The sequence below is a fragment of the Pipistrellus kuhlii genome, unplaced genomic scaffold (genome assembly GCF_014108245.1).
Source record: "Pipistrellus kuhlii isolate mPipKuh1 unplaced genomic scaffold, mPipKuh1.p scaffold_m20_p_10, whole genome shotgun sequence".
NCBI lineage: Eukaryota > Metazoa > Chordata > Mammalia > Chiroptera > Vespertilionidae > Pipistrellus > Pipistrellus kuhlii.
Window position 1 is genome coordinate 19,127,219 of NW_023425405.1, and position 15,198 is coordinate 19,142,416.

The following is a 15,198-nucleotide window of genomic DNA, read 5'->3' on the forward strand; positions in this document are numbered from 1 at the left end:
ACCATGTATAAGAAGAAGATAGGTACATTCTAAAGCAGTGTACAAGTATATCTAAGCTGAAGGACAGGTATATTTATCTTATCTAAATTACACATTTTCAAAGTAATTATGAAATAAAACTCTTTTCACTTTTAATCCTTTATTCCTTCCATCACTCCTTACTGGACCCCTTCTGAAAGTCTTACCTGTAGATCTTATGTGGCCCATGGAGTGGAGCAGCAAGAAAGGACTTCATGGATTTTTTTCCTTTTTCTCTTCTCAATTCATTTCTTTTTTTGATTCTAGATGATTAAACCAGATTTTTTTTCTTTTCCATTTTTCATATAATTTAAAAGGACACATGTTAAAATCAGAACTTTTGTACTTAACCTTAATATTCTTATAGTAATTAGTATGTTGTATAGATTTCTTGCCAATGGCAAAGAACTTTCTTTAAAAATCTGACTTCCTTAAAGACTAGTTATATAATAAGAACCCTTAAATTGAGTTCTGGAGACTCCAAGTAGCAGATATCTCGTTTCTGATAGATAAGTAGTTTCTTTTTTCTCTCCCGCTACAAATGCCTTCATTTGGTTAAGATTGACCATTTAATGGTTGCACTTTGTCCATCATCAAGTGAGATATGATAAGCTTTAAAATCTAGATTTAGAGGACATCAGCTTTAAGGATATTCTAAGTCAGACCTTCAGTCTCATTTAGGCAATTGGAGTCTGTTGCTCCAAGCAAAGTGCCTAGCTCATTAGGCTCCAGTGTGTGCTTACTGAACGGGCAGTTCCTTTCCTGCTTCCCTTTAAAACATGTACATACTGTTTTCCCTTTAAATGTTTAAAATTTTTCCTCCACTTAGATACTTAGAGGTAAGACAAAAGAAATAACTTTGTTACTTTTTTTTCTTTTCTTAAACATTATATGCATTTATAGTGGTTTTCCTTGTTAACCTTATTATTTTTTATAATCTTATGAATAAAAGTATACACTGATGTAGTAAGAAATGAAATTTATTATGTGTCTAAACATTTATTATTAATTAATTTATTTTAAAAATTCTCACTCGATATTTACCCATTGATTTTTAGAGAGAGTGAAAAAGAGAGGGAAAGACAGAAATATCGATGTGAGGGAAACATATTGTTCGGTTGCCTCCTGCAAGAGACCTGACCAGGGCCTGGGCCAAGGAGAACCCTGCACCCGAAGTACGTGCCCTTGACTGGAATCAAACCAGGGACCCTTTGGTCCGCAGGCGACGCTCTATCCACTGAACCAAACCAGCTAGAGCTGCCCGGACTTTTCGTCATCTGTTTTAACTTGTTTGAATTTCTCATCAGACTCATTGTCACTAAAAATAGTAGCAGAGATCCTTTAATTTTTCTCAGTAGATGATGTATTTAGAATTTGTTCCATTATTTCAGAAGTGCCTTTCTAATAAATGCTGAATGATTAGAGCTCATTTTTATTCTAGATACTTTTTCTAAATTTATTCCAGAAACATACTCACTGCTGTTAGTTTTGCAGTTGGGATTTAAGGAAGATGCTGATCTTGTGATTGAATTTATTTGGAATATTTATATAATTAAAGATAATAGGATATATATGAAACTTTTTTTCTTCATCTAGTATGATGAATTAGTTCCTGCTTCTCTAACAACAAAATATGGAGGATTTTATATCAACACTGGCACTCTACAGTTTCGCCAAGCTTCAGATACTGAAGAAGAAGATATTACAGATGACCAAAAGCACAAACTATCAAAAGTGAGTTTATTCGAAATTGCAACAGTAATGATAGCATTCAATTAATAAGATATGCTTTGTAACTTTTAATGTTCTTTACACGGTGACTAGAAGGGAAAGTAAATTGCTAACCATTCTTTAATGAATCCATAGTTAACTACATGCTTTAAAGTAAAATTATATAAATATGGGGAAGTGATATTTACATCACAGAACTATATTTTAAAAATTTCTCTCTACATATATTATCTAATCTGTTTCTGGGATACGGTTAAATTTCCAGGATATATGTTAAATCTTGGTATAGAAATGATTATTAGTAACCATTACTTTTTTTAAGATAATTTCTAAAGCAAATTCTATAGAATATATATATATTGTATTTGGGAAATGGAGAGAGTGTTCTTAGATAAGTGTTCTTTGAAGTGTGGCAAAGATGTACCAGAATCACCAAAACGTTTGTTAAAAATACCGATTATAAGGACCTATCACAAATAACTGAATCTAAACTGAGGTGGGAGTGCTCGTGGACCCCAAGAACCTGCATTTTCTTTTTTATATGTTTGTATTGATTTCAGAGCAGAGGGAGAGGGAGAGAGAGAAATAGGAAACATCAGTGATGAGAGAGATTCATTGATGGGTTGCCTCATGCACACCCCCTTAAACTGGGGCATGTGCCCTGACCAGGAATCAAACCAGGGCCTCCTGGTTCACAGGTCGATGCTCAATCCTGTGCCATGCCAGCCAGGCAAAATTTACATTTTCAAAAATTAATGCAGACTAAAATTTGAGAAAAAATACTGCTTTTGGTGCTGAATTACTAGCATTAGAGAAGAGCATTGATACTTAGATAAGTGATGCATTCTTTTATCATTTTGCAGATTCCTAAAATAAAAGAAGATGGTATTGAGATGAAGAAGCGGAAGCGGAAAGAGGAAGGGGAAAAGGATAAGAAGCCAAGGAAAAAAGTACCCAAACAACTGGGGTATGTGAAATTAAACATAAGAGAACTGTTTTCACAGTGTGACTAGTTCTCCTTTTAGGAAAATATATTTAGCATTAAATAATGTAGCTCAGCTGGATCTAATTTAATACAGTATTTATGAATATCAATGCCCTATTAACTTACATTTTTATAATATCGTATTTATTTGTAAGTAGGGGGGTTGTCATCTTAGAGCAGGGGTGGGGAACGTCTGGTCTGCGGGCCATTTAAGGCCCTCGAAATCATTTATTCTGGCCCTGCCAAGGCATCCTGGGTGACTTAATTAAATGTTTGACCAAATATAGTAGGTTAATTTTTTTTAGGGGTTTGTATAAAAGGGTTGAAAACTTTATTTTATGTAATTGCAGGCTAATTTTTAAGTTGATAATTTTATTTGACCCACGAATAATATTATAAATATCCAAATGGCCCTTGGCAGAAAAAAGGTTCCTTACCTCTCTCTTAGAGCCTTCCCTCCAGCCCCAGCTTCGTCTAGACTCTAGAATAGGGGTGTCGAACTCAATCAGAGAAGGGGCCAAAATCTAAAATCCAGCCTAAATCGCGGGCCGAATGGTTTACTGAACAGTCATAAACTGTCATTGTGATGGAAACACAGCGGAGTGCAGTGATGACAGCGCGGTGCGGGCCACATTGCAAGGCCTGGCGGGACGGATTTGGCCCGCGGGCTTGTGTTTGACACATGTGCTCTAGAAGGTCATCCTGAAGGACATCCAGAAAGACATCTGGTCTAATTAGCATAATATGGTTTAATTATTATAGATAGATTTACTTTCCTGCCTGTCAAATGATAATCTGTGCCTGCTTATTTACATTGGGCTTTAATCTTGAAAATCATACATACCCTGATTATTGTTTTTCTTCACAGAGTTGTAGCTCTGAATTCACACAAGTCTGAAAAAAAGAAGAAACGTTACAAAGATTCTCTTTCCCTAGCTGCCATGATACGACAATTTCAGAAAGAGAAGGATGCATTAGAGAAGGAGTCTAACCCTAAAGTCCCAGGGAACTTAATGACCGCCCCTTTGAATAAAGCCCCCTCCGCTGCTGTAACATTGGGAAGTGATGTCTCAGACTTAAACATGAACCATGCTGATCCGGACCTCCCCATTTTTGTTAGCACAAATGAACATGAACTGTTTCAGGAAGCTGAAAGTGCCCTAAAGATATTAGATGATATTGACTTTGACAGATTATTGGATGCTACTTCCGATGGTAGCCCCCTCTCTGAGTCAGGAGGAGAGAATGGAAACACCACCCAGCCAACCTACGCCTCTCAGGTTATGCCCAAGGTGGTACCTATACTCCCAGAGGGTTTACCTGTCCTTCTTGAAAAACGTATTGAAGACCTTCGTGTAGTAAGTGGAATAATTATCTTGTGTCGGGTTTTTTTTTTTTTTGTGTGTGTGTGTGTGTGTGTGTTTTACTTGTTGCACAAATATTATAATAAATTTATTTTTAAGATAAAAATAATAACTGACAATCCCAATACTCATATAAGCAACATATAATTTCTTTTTAGTTTTTGATTATGTGCATTAACATTTTATTTATTTATTTTATTTATACTTATTTAAGTATAGTTGGTATACAATATATTAGTTTCAGGTCTACAATATAGTGATTTGACATTTATATACCTTATGATGTCATCACACTAAAGTAAGTCTCGCAGTCATCTATCATTATGCAAAGTTATAAAATTGATGATTATATTCTCCTTTTCACCTTTTTTACCTATCCCCACCTCCCTCAGCTCTGGCAATACTCAGTTTGATCTTTATTTCTATGAGTCTGTTTTTGTTTTGTGATAAGTGAAATCATATGGTATTTGACTTTGTTTGAATTAATTCCACTTAGCAAAGTAACTTATATTATCCATTTTGTCTCAAATGGCAAGATTTCATTCTTTTTTATTGCTGAATATTTCATTGTATATATGTATCACATCTTTTTTATTCTTTCCATGGACACCTAGGTTGCTTCCATATCTTGGCTATTGTAAATAATGCTGCAGTGAACATAGGATGCATTTACCTTTTTTAGTTAGTGTTTTGAATTTTTTCAGATAAATACTTAGAAGTGGAATTTCTGGATGATCTGGGTATTTCTGTTTTTAGATTTTTGCAAAATCTCCATACTTTTTTACACATAGGGGTTGCACAAGTTTACACTCCCACCAACAGTGCATCAAGGATTCCCTTACCTCAACGTCCTCACCAACACTTGTTATTTTTTTACTTTTTTGATAAAAGCCATTCTGACTGGTGTGATTTGGTATCTCATTATGGTTTTACTTTGCATTTCCCTAATGATTAGTGATTTTGAACATCTTTACATGTTGGTTGGCCATTTGTATGTCTTCCTTGGAGAAATGTCCTATTCATGTTCTCTCCCATTTTTTGATCAGAATGTTTATTTTTTATCTTGAGTTGTATGAGTTCTTCATATTTTGGATATTAAACCCTTATTGGATATATCATTTGCGCAAATATATTCTGCCATTTAATAGGTTGTCTTTTCATTTCATTGATAGTATCCTAAAAAGCAGAAGCTTTTTAGTTTGAGAGGAGATAGCTAAAATGATATTACTATGACTTATGTCAAAATTCACTGCCTATCTTTTCTTCTAGAAGTTTTATGATTTCAGGTCTTATATTTAAATCTTTAGTCCTGTCCCTGTCCTGGTAGTTGATTTGGTTACAACTTTGTCCCAATATACCAAGGTTAGTTGGGTTTGCATAAGTAAGTGGAACAATAAATTGATGTTTCTATCTTTCTCCCTCTCTCTCTCTCTCTAAAAGAAAAATAAATAAATAAAAATAAATAAATTATGTTCTAGCCAGTTTGGCTCAGTGGATAGAGTGGCAGCTTGCAGACTGAAGGGTCCCAGATTCTATCCTGGTCAAGGGCACATGCCTGGGTTATAAGCTTGACCCCATTAGGGGGCTTGTAGGAGACAGCCAATCAATTATTCTCTCTCATCGATATTTTTCTCTCTCCCTCTTTTCCTCTCTGAAATCAAAAAACGTTTAGTTCAACTTGAGTTTATTTTTGTATATAGTATGAGGGAGTGGTCCAATTTAATTTTTTTTGCACGCATCTGTCCAGTTTTCTTAGCAACACTTATTTTTGGGTTCTCTATTGTTTCATTGATCTTTGTTTCTGTTTTTGTGGTAATACCATACTGTTTGGTTATTGTAGCTTATAATGTTGTTTGAAACCTGGGGATGTGTTACCTCCAGCTTTGTTTTTTGTTTTGTTTTTCCATAAATTCAGCTTTATTAGTGATGTTTCTATTTATAATTTGTTAAAATATATTTTTTATTGATTAGAGAGAGGAAAGGAGAGAAAGAGAAAGCTAGAAACATCAATGATAAGAGAGAATCATTGATTGGCTGCCTCCTGCACACTCCCTAGTAGGGATTGAGCCTGCAACCTGGGCATGTTCCCTGACAAGAAATCACTCAACCAGTGAGCCACAGTGGGTAGACTAGTATGGACATTTTAATGGTATTAGTTCTCCCAATTCATTAGCATGGTATATCCTTTCATTTATTTGTGTCCTCTTTAATTTCTTAAGTGAGTATTTTACTATTTTTGATGCGGTTGTGAATAGGATTGTTTTCTTAATTTCTCCTGATCATTTGTTATTTGTATATATTGTAGAAATGTGACAGATTTTTGTTATTATGTCATCTGCATATAGTAACAGTTTTACTTCTTTACAATTTGAATGCCTTCTATTTCTTTTTCTTGTCTGATTGCTGTAGCTAGGATTTCCAATACTATATTGAATAGTAGTGGTGAAAGTAGGCATTCTTGTCTTGTTCCTGATTTTAGAGGAAAAGCTTCCAGCTTTTCACCACTGAGTAAGTGGTAGCTATGAATTTGTCATATGTAGCTTTTATTATGTTGTGCTAAGTTCGCTCTATACTTACCTTACTGAAATTTTTTTCATAAGTAGATGTTAAATTTTGTCAGATGAAAAAAAAATTGTCAGATGCTTTTTCTGCATCTGTTGAGATGATCATATTTTTATCCTTGGTTTTGTTAATTCAATGTATCGTGTTAATTTGTGGATAGTGAGCCATACTTGCATTTCTGGTAACCACTTGGTCATAGTATGTAATATTTTTACTGTATTGTTGAATTTCATTTGCTAGTATTTTGTTGACAATTTTTACACCTATGTTCATCAGTGCTATTGGCCTGCAATTTTTTTGTTTTAGTAGTGCCTGTCTGATTTTGGTATTAAGATAATACTGGCCATGTACTATAGAATGAGTTCTTTTCTCTTCAATTTTTTCAAGGATAGGTATTAATTCTTCTTTAAATGTTTGGTAAAATCCAACTGTGAAGCTGTCTGTTTCTGAACTTTTGTTTTTTGGGGTGTTTTTTAATTACTGTTTCAATATCATCACTAGTATTAAGTCTATTCAGAGTCTGTTTCTTTTTGGTTCATTCTTAAAAAGATATATGTTTCTAAGAATTTATCCATTTCTTCTAGATTGTCCAATTTATTGGCATATAATTTTTCATATATTCTTTAATGATCCTTTTGTATTTTTGTGATGTTGATTGTAACCTCTTCTCTTGCATTTCTGATTTTACTTATTTGGGCTCTCTATTTTTCTTGATAAATCAATCTGGCTAAAGATTTGTGGATTTTATTTATCCTTTCGAAAAACCAGTACTTAGTTGATCTTTTCTATTGTGTATTTTTAGTCTCTAAATTTTATATTTCTGCTGTGATCATTATTATTTCCTTTCTTCTACATATTTTGGGTTTTATTCTTTTTCTAGTTTTGGTATAAAGTTAAGTTGTTTATTTAGGATTTTTCTTTATTGAGATAACGTTTGTACAGCTATTAATTTTCCATATTATAACTGCTTTTGCTGCATCCCATAAATTTTAGGAAGTTTTGCTTTCATTTTTATATTTATCTCAAAATATTTTTAAATTTCCACTTTAATCCATTGGTTGTTAATAGTTAATAGCATGTTGTTTAGTCTACATGTGTTTGTATTTTTTCTAGTTTTCTTTTTGTAGTTGATTTCTAATTTCATATCTTTTGTGGTCAGAAAAAAATTCTCTATTTTCACTATTATTGAATTAATTGACACTTTTTTGTGGGCCTAATATGTGATCAGTCTTGGAGAATATTCCATTTGCACTTGAAAAAAAATGTGTACTCTGTGTATTTTGCATGAAATGTTCTAGGATTGTCTATTAAGTTGATCTGATATGACATTTAATATTATTAAATTAATCTATCTCTAATTTTCCCAATGATGTTAGATGAGTATCAAGTCCACTGATATTGTATTGCTGTTAATTTCTCCTTCTGTGCCCATTAATATTATATATATATTTTTTTCCATTGATTTTAGAGAGTAAGGGAGAGGGAGAGAGAGGTATCAATGATGAGAGAGAATCATTGATTGGCTGCCTCCTGCACACCTACTGCTGGGGATCGAGCCCACCACCTGGGCATGTGCCCTTGACTGGAATCGAACCTGAGACCTTTCCAATCTGGAGGCCATTGCTCTATCCACTGAGCCAAACTGGCTAGGACTGCTTTGTGTATTTAGATGCTCCTATGTTAGATGAATAGATATTTACAATTGCTGTATCTTCTTGCATTGACCCAGTTATTATGTCTTTTATAGTCCTTTTATTTATTTATTTGTTTGTTTATTTTTTAATATATTTTATTGATTTTGTACAGAGAGGGAGAGAGAGAGAGAGAGCTAGAAACATCATGAGAGAGAGTCATCAATCAGCTGCCTCTTGCACACCCCCCACTGGGGATATGCCCACAGCCAAGGTACATGCCCTTGACCGGAATCGAACCTGGGACCATTCAGTCCCCAAGCCGACGCTCTGTCCACTGAGCCAAACCGGTTTCGGCTTATAGTCCTTCTTTTAAAGTCTGTTTTGTCGCATATAAGTATTGCTACCCCAGCTTTCTTTGCTATTTGCATATAATAACTTTTTATATCCCTTCAGTTTCAATCTGTGTGACTTTTTATCTAAAGTAAGTCTTGCATAAGCAGAACATAGTAGATGGCTCTTGATTTTTATTCATTCAGCTACCCTAAGTCTTTTGATTGGAACATTTAGGCCATTTACATTTAAAGTAATTCTTTTTTTTTTTTTTTTTTTTTTTTTTTTTTTTTTTTTTTTTTTTTTTTTAAAATCAATCTTTATTGTTCATATTATTACACAGGTTCCTCGTTTCTTCCCCCCTCCACCAGGTTCCCACCCCACCCTCTGCCCCCTCATCCTCATCCATTGGTGCACAGTTTATGTTCACTCTCTTCCTCCCTCCCTTTCCCCGATAGTAAATCCCTTTTCAGATAGCAAATCTGTTACTTAGCATTCTCTCATATCAATAATACCTCCACATGCCCAATGATACACTTCACACAAAAGACATTTCCTAATAGGACAACCAGCCTCATCCAGGCCCCACTCAAGGCACTCACAGATCAACACCCCAGGACTATACTAACTCAACACATCCAGATATAAGCCTTCATCACTTGATTCAGCAGACCCTCAAGTTCCCGCAAAAGTTTCCAGCCATGTCTGAGAGGCAGCCGTGGGGCAGGGGCAGGTGAGGAGCGAGCTGTTTTGGGCCAGGCTGCTCCGGGCCTGGCCTCTGTTGCTCTGGTTTGTTCCACAACCAGCTGCTCCGTGTCTGGTCACTGCCGCTCCTGACCCAGTTGCTCTGGACTTGGCTGTTGCTGCTACAGGCCTGGCCACACCCGACTCGGCTGCTCTGGGCCCAATTGCTCCGGGCCCGGCCGCTCCGGGCCTGGCTGCTCCCAGCCTGTCAGCCGCTGCTCCGAGCCTGGCCACTCCCAGCCTGGCAGCCACTGCTCTGGGCCTGGCCGCACCAGACCCGGCTGCTCCGGGCCTGGCCGCTCCCAGCCTGGCAGTTGCTGCTCCGGGTCTGGTCACTGCCACTCCCGACCTAGTTGCTCTGGACTTGGCTGTTGCTGCTACAGACCTGGCCACACCCGACCCGGCTGCTCTGGGCCCGGTTGCTCCGGGCCCGGCCACTCCGGGCCTGGCTGCTCCCAGCCTGTCAGCCGCTGCTCTTGGCCTGGCCGCACCAGACCCGGCTGCTCCGGGCCTGGCCGCTCCCAGCCTGGCAGCCGCTGCTCCGAGCCTGGCCACTCCCAGCCTGGCAGCCACTGCTCCGGGCCTGGCCGCACCAGACCCGGCTGCTCCGGGCCTGGCCGCTCCCAGCCTGGCAGTCGCTGCTCCGGGTCTGGTCACTGCCACTCCCGACCTAGTTGCTCTGGACTTGGCTGTTGCTGCTACAGACCTGGCCACACCCGACCCGGCTGCTCTGGGCCCGGTTGCTCCGGGCCCGGCCACTCCGGGCCTGGCTGCTCCCAGCCTGTCAGCCGCTGCTCCTGGCCTGGCCGCACCAGACCCGGCTGCTCCGGGCCTGGCCGCTCCCAGCCTGGCAGCCGCTGCTCCGAGCCTGGCCACTCCCAGCCTGGCAGCCACTGCTCCGGGCCTGGCCGCACCAGACCCGGCTGCTCCGGGCCTGGCCGCTCCCAGCCTGGCAGTCGCTGCTCTGGGTCTGGTCACTGCCACTCCCCACCTAGTTGCTCTGGACTTGGCTGTTACTGCTACAGGCCTGGCCACACCCGACCCGGCTGCTCTGGGCCCGGTTGCTCCGGGCCCGGCCGTTCCGGGCCTGGCTGCTCCCAGCCTGTCAGCCGCTGCTCCGAGCCTGGCCACTCCCAGCCTGGCAGCCACTGCTCCGGGCCTGGCCGCACCAGACCCGGCTGCTCCGGGCCTGGCCGCTCCCAGCCTGGCAGTTGCTGCTCCGGGTCTGGTCACTGCCACTCCCGACCTAGTTGCTCTGGACTTGGCTGTTACTGCTACAGACCTGGCCACACCCGACCCGGCTGCTCTGGGCCCGGTTGCTCCGGGCCCGGCCACTCCGGGCCTGGCTGCTCCCAGCCTGTTAGCCGCTGCTCCTGGCCTGGCCGCACCAGACCCGGCTGCTCCGGGCCTGGCCGCTCCCAGCCTGGCAGCCGCTGCTTCGAGCCTGGCCACTCCCAGCCTGGCAGCCACTGCTCCGGGCCTGGCCGCACCAGACCCGGCTGCTCCGGGCCTGGCCGCTCCCAGCCTGGCAGTCGCTGCTCCGGGTCTGGTCACTGCCACTCCCCACCTAGTTGCTCTGGACTTGGCTGTTACTGCTACAGGCCTGGCCACACCCGACCCGGCTGCTCTGGGCCCGGTTGCTCCGGGCCCGGCCGTTCCGGGCCTGGCTGCTCCCAGCCTGTCAGCCGCTGCTCCGAGCCTGGCCACTCCCAGCCTGGCAGCCACTGCTCCGGGCCTGGCCGCACCAGACCCGGCTGCTCCGGGCCTGGCCGCTCCCAGCCTGGCAGTTGCTGCTCCGGGTCTGGTCACTGCCACTCCCGACCTAGTTGCTCTGGACTTGGCTGTTGCTGCTACAGACCTGGCCACACCCGACCCGGCTGCTCTGGGCCCGGTTGCTCCGGGCCCGGCCACTCCGGGCCTGGCTGCTCCCAGCCTGTCAGCCGCTGCTCCTGGCCTGGCCGCACCAGACCCGGCTGCTCCGGGCCTGGCCGCTCCCAGCCTGGCAGCCGCTGCTCCGAGCCTGGCCACTCCCAGCCTGGCAGCCACTGCTCCGGGCCTGGCCGCACCAGACCCGGCTGCTCTGGGTCCAGTTGCCCCAGGCCCGGCTGCTCCGAGCCTGGCCGCACCTGGGCTGGATGCTTTGGGCTTGGCTTCTGCTGTTCTGGGCCTGGCTGCTCCCAACCCGGCTGCTCTGGGCCCGGCTTCTTCGGGCCCGGCCACTCCGGGTCTGGGTGTTCCTGGACTGGCCACCCTGGGCTTGGCCGCCTCTGCCTCAAGCCTGGCTGCCCCTGCCCCAGGACTGGCTGCTCCAGTGCTGGCTGTTGATGCTCTGGTTCTGGCCGCTGCTGCTCTGGGGTCTGGCCGCTGCTGCTCCGGGCCCGGCTGCCACTGCCTTGTGCCTGGCCACTCTAGGTCTGGTCGCCGCTGTTCCAACATTCTGTCCCTTTTTCTTTCTTTCTTACTTTCTTTTTTTTTTAAAAACGCATTTATGTTGCAATGTTGGCTGGTGAGTTGAGTTCTGACTTAGTCTTTGATTTTTCAAGATATACTTTGCATTCTTTCTTAAGTAATTTTACTATCATTTGCTCTCACTTGATTTCTTCACATTGAGAACTTCTATTGTTTCTTCCTTCCCGTCCTGGAATCTCAGCAGGTTGGCCTGTGGCACCCCTTTGTTCTCCGCGGGCTCCTGCGCTGCTTCAGCCTGTCGCCAGGGTTGGCGCCACCCAGGAAGCATCCCCGGTCCTTGGCTCTGTTGCCTGCGCTCAGCGGTCGAGGGCTCAGGGGCACCCCCCCCCCTGGAGGCCCCGTCGCCCGGCTCCTTGCTGGCACCCGGCTGGCAGGTGTCCAGCGGGGGCTCCTGCTCCTCGTCACGATCCTCCAGTCTGGAGCTTTCTTTCTCTCTCCCGCTAGGGGAGTCCAGGATCAGAGTCAACAGACTGACCTCTGCGCGCAGTGTGCGCGACTCCGGGGGCTTGGCCTTTCGCCGCGCTCCCAGGACTCCACCTCACAGCCCCGTCTCCCCCTGCCCAGCCTGGGTCCCCAGGGACTGGCCCAGACTGGGAGTTCGGGGCGGTCTGAGGCTCAGCGCCGCCGGAGGCTTTGTTTCTTCTGGCTAGGGTAATCCAGCATCAGAGTCAACATTCAGTCCTCTGCGCACAAAGCGCGCGACTCCGGGGGACCCCGCCTTTCGCGCCGTCCCCGGGATTTTGCCTCACAGCCCCGTCTCCCCGTGCCCGGGCCTGGGTCCCCAGGGACTGGCCCAGACCGGGAGTTCGGGGCGCTCCGTTCTGAGGCTCAGCGCCGCCGGAGGCTTTGTTCCTTCCGGCTAGGGTAATCCAGCATCAGAGTCTACATTCAGTCCTCTGCGCACAAAGCGCGCGACTCCGGGGGCCCCCGCCTTTCGTTTTTCCCCTGAGATTCAGCCTCCCAGCCCCGTCTCCCCTTGCCGGAGCCTGGGTCCCCAGAATCTGGCCCATAATGGGGCTCAGCGCTGCCAGTTCGGGGGTTCAGCCCAGGCTGGGGGTTTCATTTCCTTCCTGCTAGGGAACGCCAGGCAGCACCCAGCCCTCTCCTCCTCTCCGGCTGCGACCTCTCGGTGCGCGCGAACGTGCGAGCGCGCAGCATGTCTCCGTACCTTAGGCTCTTTTTTCAGCTCCTCTGACTTTCCCTCTGGCTTTCTCCCACCTTCCTATTGTAGAGTTTTCAGTCAGTCGACCACCTGTAGGTCTGGGCAATGTCCACTCTACATTTTAGTTGTATTCCATTGAAATTGTTGTGAGCTGCTGCGGTTAGGTGTCTACCCGAGCAGCCATCTTGGATCCTCTGCACATTTAAAGTAATTCTTGATAGGGATGTACTTATTGCCATTTGTTATTGTTGATATTTGTTTGTTGTTGTTATTCTTTACTTGTCTTGATCTCTTTCCTTTTGGTTTGCTGGTTTTCTCTAGTGTTTTGTTTGGGTCTTTTGCTCTTTATTCTGTATTTTTTGTGTGTTGTTGTTTTTGGTTTTTTGTTTGTTTTTATTTGTGGTTACCATGAGGTTCATATATACCAATCTGTATCTATAGCAATTTATTTATTTATTTATTTATTTATTTATTTATTTATTTATTTATTATTTTTACTCTTTATTAAAGTACTAGATGCCCTTGCTAGAAGATTGCTGCAATAGGGCTTCCTGCTGCAGTTACTGCCCTGTCTGCTTGCCTCCCTTCTCCCCCACCCTGCCTGTTTTCTTCCTTTCTCCACCAGCCTGCCTGCTTTCCTCCCTCCTCCCCAACAGTCTGCTTCCTTTCCTTCTCCCCTGCCCCACTTGCTTGCTTCTCCACAGTACTTGGCTTCTGTCTATGGACTTCAGTCTTCCCTCTGGCCTGGATATGCAAATTAACCGCCATCTTGGTTGGGTTAATTTGCATACTTGCCCTGATTGACTGGTGGGTGGGGTTTGTGGGCGTAGCAAAGGTGCAGTCAATTTGCATGTTTCTCTTTTATTAGGTAAGATTGTGTAAGTCTCCTTTTTTCCTCATTGACCTCTCCCCAGTCACTCCCACTCCCTATAGCAGTCTATTTTAACTTGATAGGTGTTTAAGTAAAAGCACCTTCTTTGAATTTTAATGATGAGTTTTGTCCACTTATATTTCTTTTCTTTTGTTTAATTTATATTTTTATTGACTTGAGAGAGAGGGGAAAAAAACATCAATTTGTTGTTTCACTTATTTATGCATTCATTGGTTAATTCTTTTTTATTTTATTGATTTCAGAAAGGGAGGGAGTGGGGGGGGGGAGAGAGAAACATCAGTGATCAGAGAGAAATCATTGATTGGCTGCCTCCTGCACACCTTACATTGGGGATTGAACCCACAACCCGGGCATGTGTCCTGGCTGGGAATTGAACTGTGACACTCAACCACTGAACCACGCCAGTTGGGCCCATTGGTTAATTTTTTTTTTTATGCTAAATTTTTTTTATTAAATTATTATCTTTGTACATATACCACTGCCCACCCCTTCCCATATATGCCTTCCCTCCTCAGAGTTTTGTGTCCATTGGTTGTACTTATATGCATGTATATAAGTCCTTCGGTTGATTTATTATCTCCCCCAGATCTCCCTATCCTCCCCGCTGCAATTTGACAGTCTGCTTGTTGCTTTACTGTCTCTGTATCTATCTTTTGGTTCTTCAGTTTATAATGTTCTTTATCATCCATAAATAAGTGAGGTCATGTGGTGTTTCTCTTTCATTGACTGGCTTGTTTCACTCAGCATGATGTTCTCCAATTCCATCAGGTTGCTGCAAATGATGAGAATTTCTTATTTTTTATGGCAGCATAGTATTCCATTGTGTAGATGTACCAAAGTTTTTTGATCCAGTCATCTGCTGACGGGCACCTAGGCTGTTTCCAGATTCTAGCTATTGTAAATTGTGCTGCTATGAACATAGGGGTGCATATATCCTTTCTGATTGGTGTTTCTAGCTTCTTGGGATATATTCCTAGGAGTGGGATTACTGGGTCAAATGGGAGTTCCATTTTCAATTTTTTGAGGAAACTCCACACAGTTCTCCACAGTGGTTGCACTAGTCTACATTCCCACCAGCAGTGCACAAGGGTTCCTTTTTCTCCGCAGCCTCGCCAACACTTGTCGTTTGTTGATTTGTTGATGTTGGCCATTCTGATAGGTGTGAGATGGTACCGCATTGTTGTTTTGATTTGCAACCATTGGTTAATTTTTGTATGTGCCCTGACTGGGAATCAAACATGCAACCTTGGCAAATCAGGATGATGCTCTAACCAACTGAGCTACTCAGCCAGGGCAAATAGGAAATA

At 43.4% G+C, this 15,198-nt stretch overlaps 1 protein-coding gene across 9 annotated transcripts in view; it reads left to right on the forward strand.

The window, feature by feature from the left end:
• The window catches only part of UBN2 (ubinuclein 2), a 100,279-nt gene that overhangs the window by 25,117 nt on the left and 59,964 nt on the right, over window positions 1-15,198 (forward strand). For all 9 annotated transcript variants that reach the window (XR_006740783.1, XR_006740782.1, XM_045577273.1 and 6 more), the window contains exons 4-6: window positions 1,615-1,752; window positions 2,613-2,716; window positions 3,603-4,092. Coding sequence is in view for 7 of the 9 variants with exons in the window: in XM_045577273.1 (XP_045433229.1) it covers window positions 1,615-1,752; window positions 2,613-2,716; window positions 3,603-4,092 (732 nt within the window). In the remaining 2 variants the exon portion in view is untranslated. The remainder of the gene's footprint in view (window positions 1-1,614; window positions 1,753-2,612; window positions 2,717-3,602; window positions 4,093-15,198) is intronic.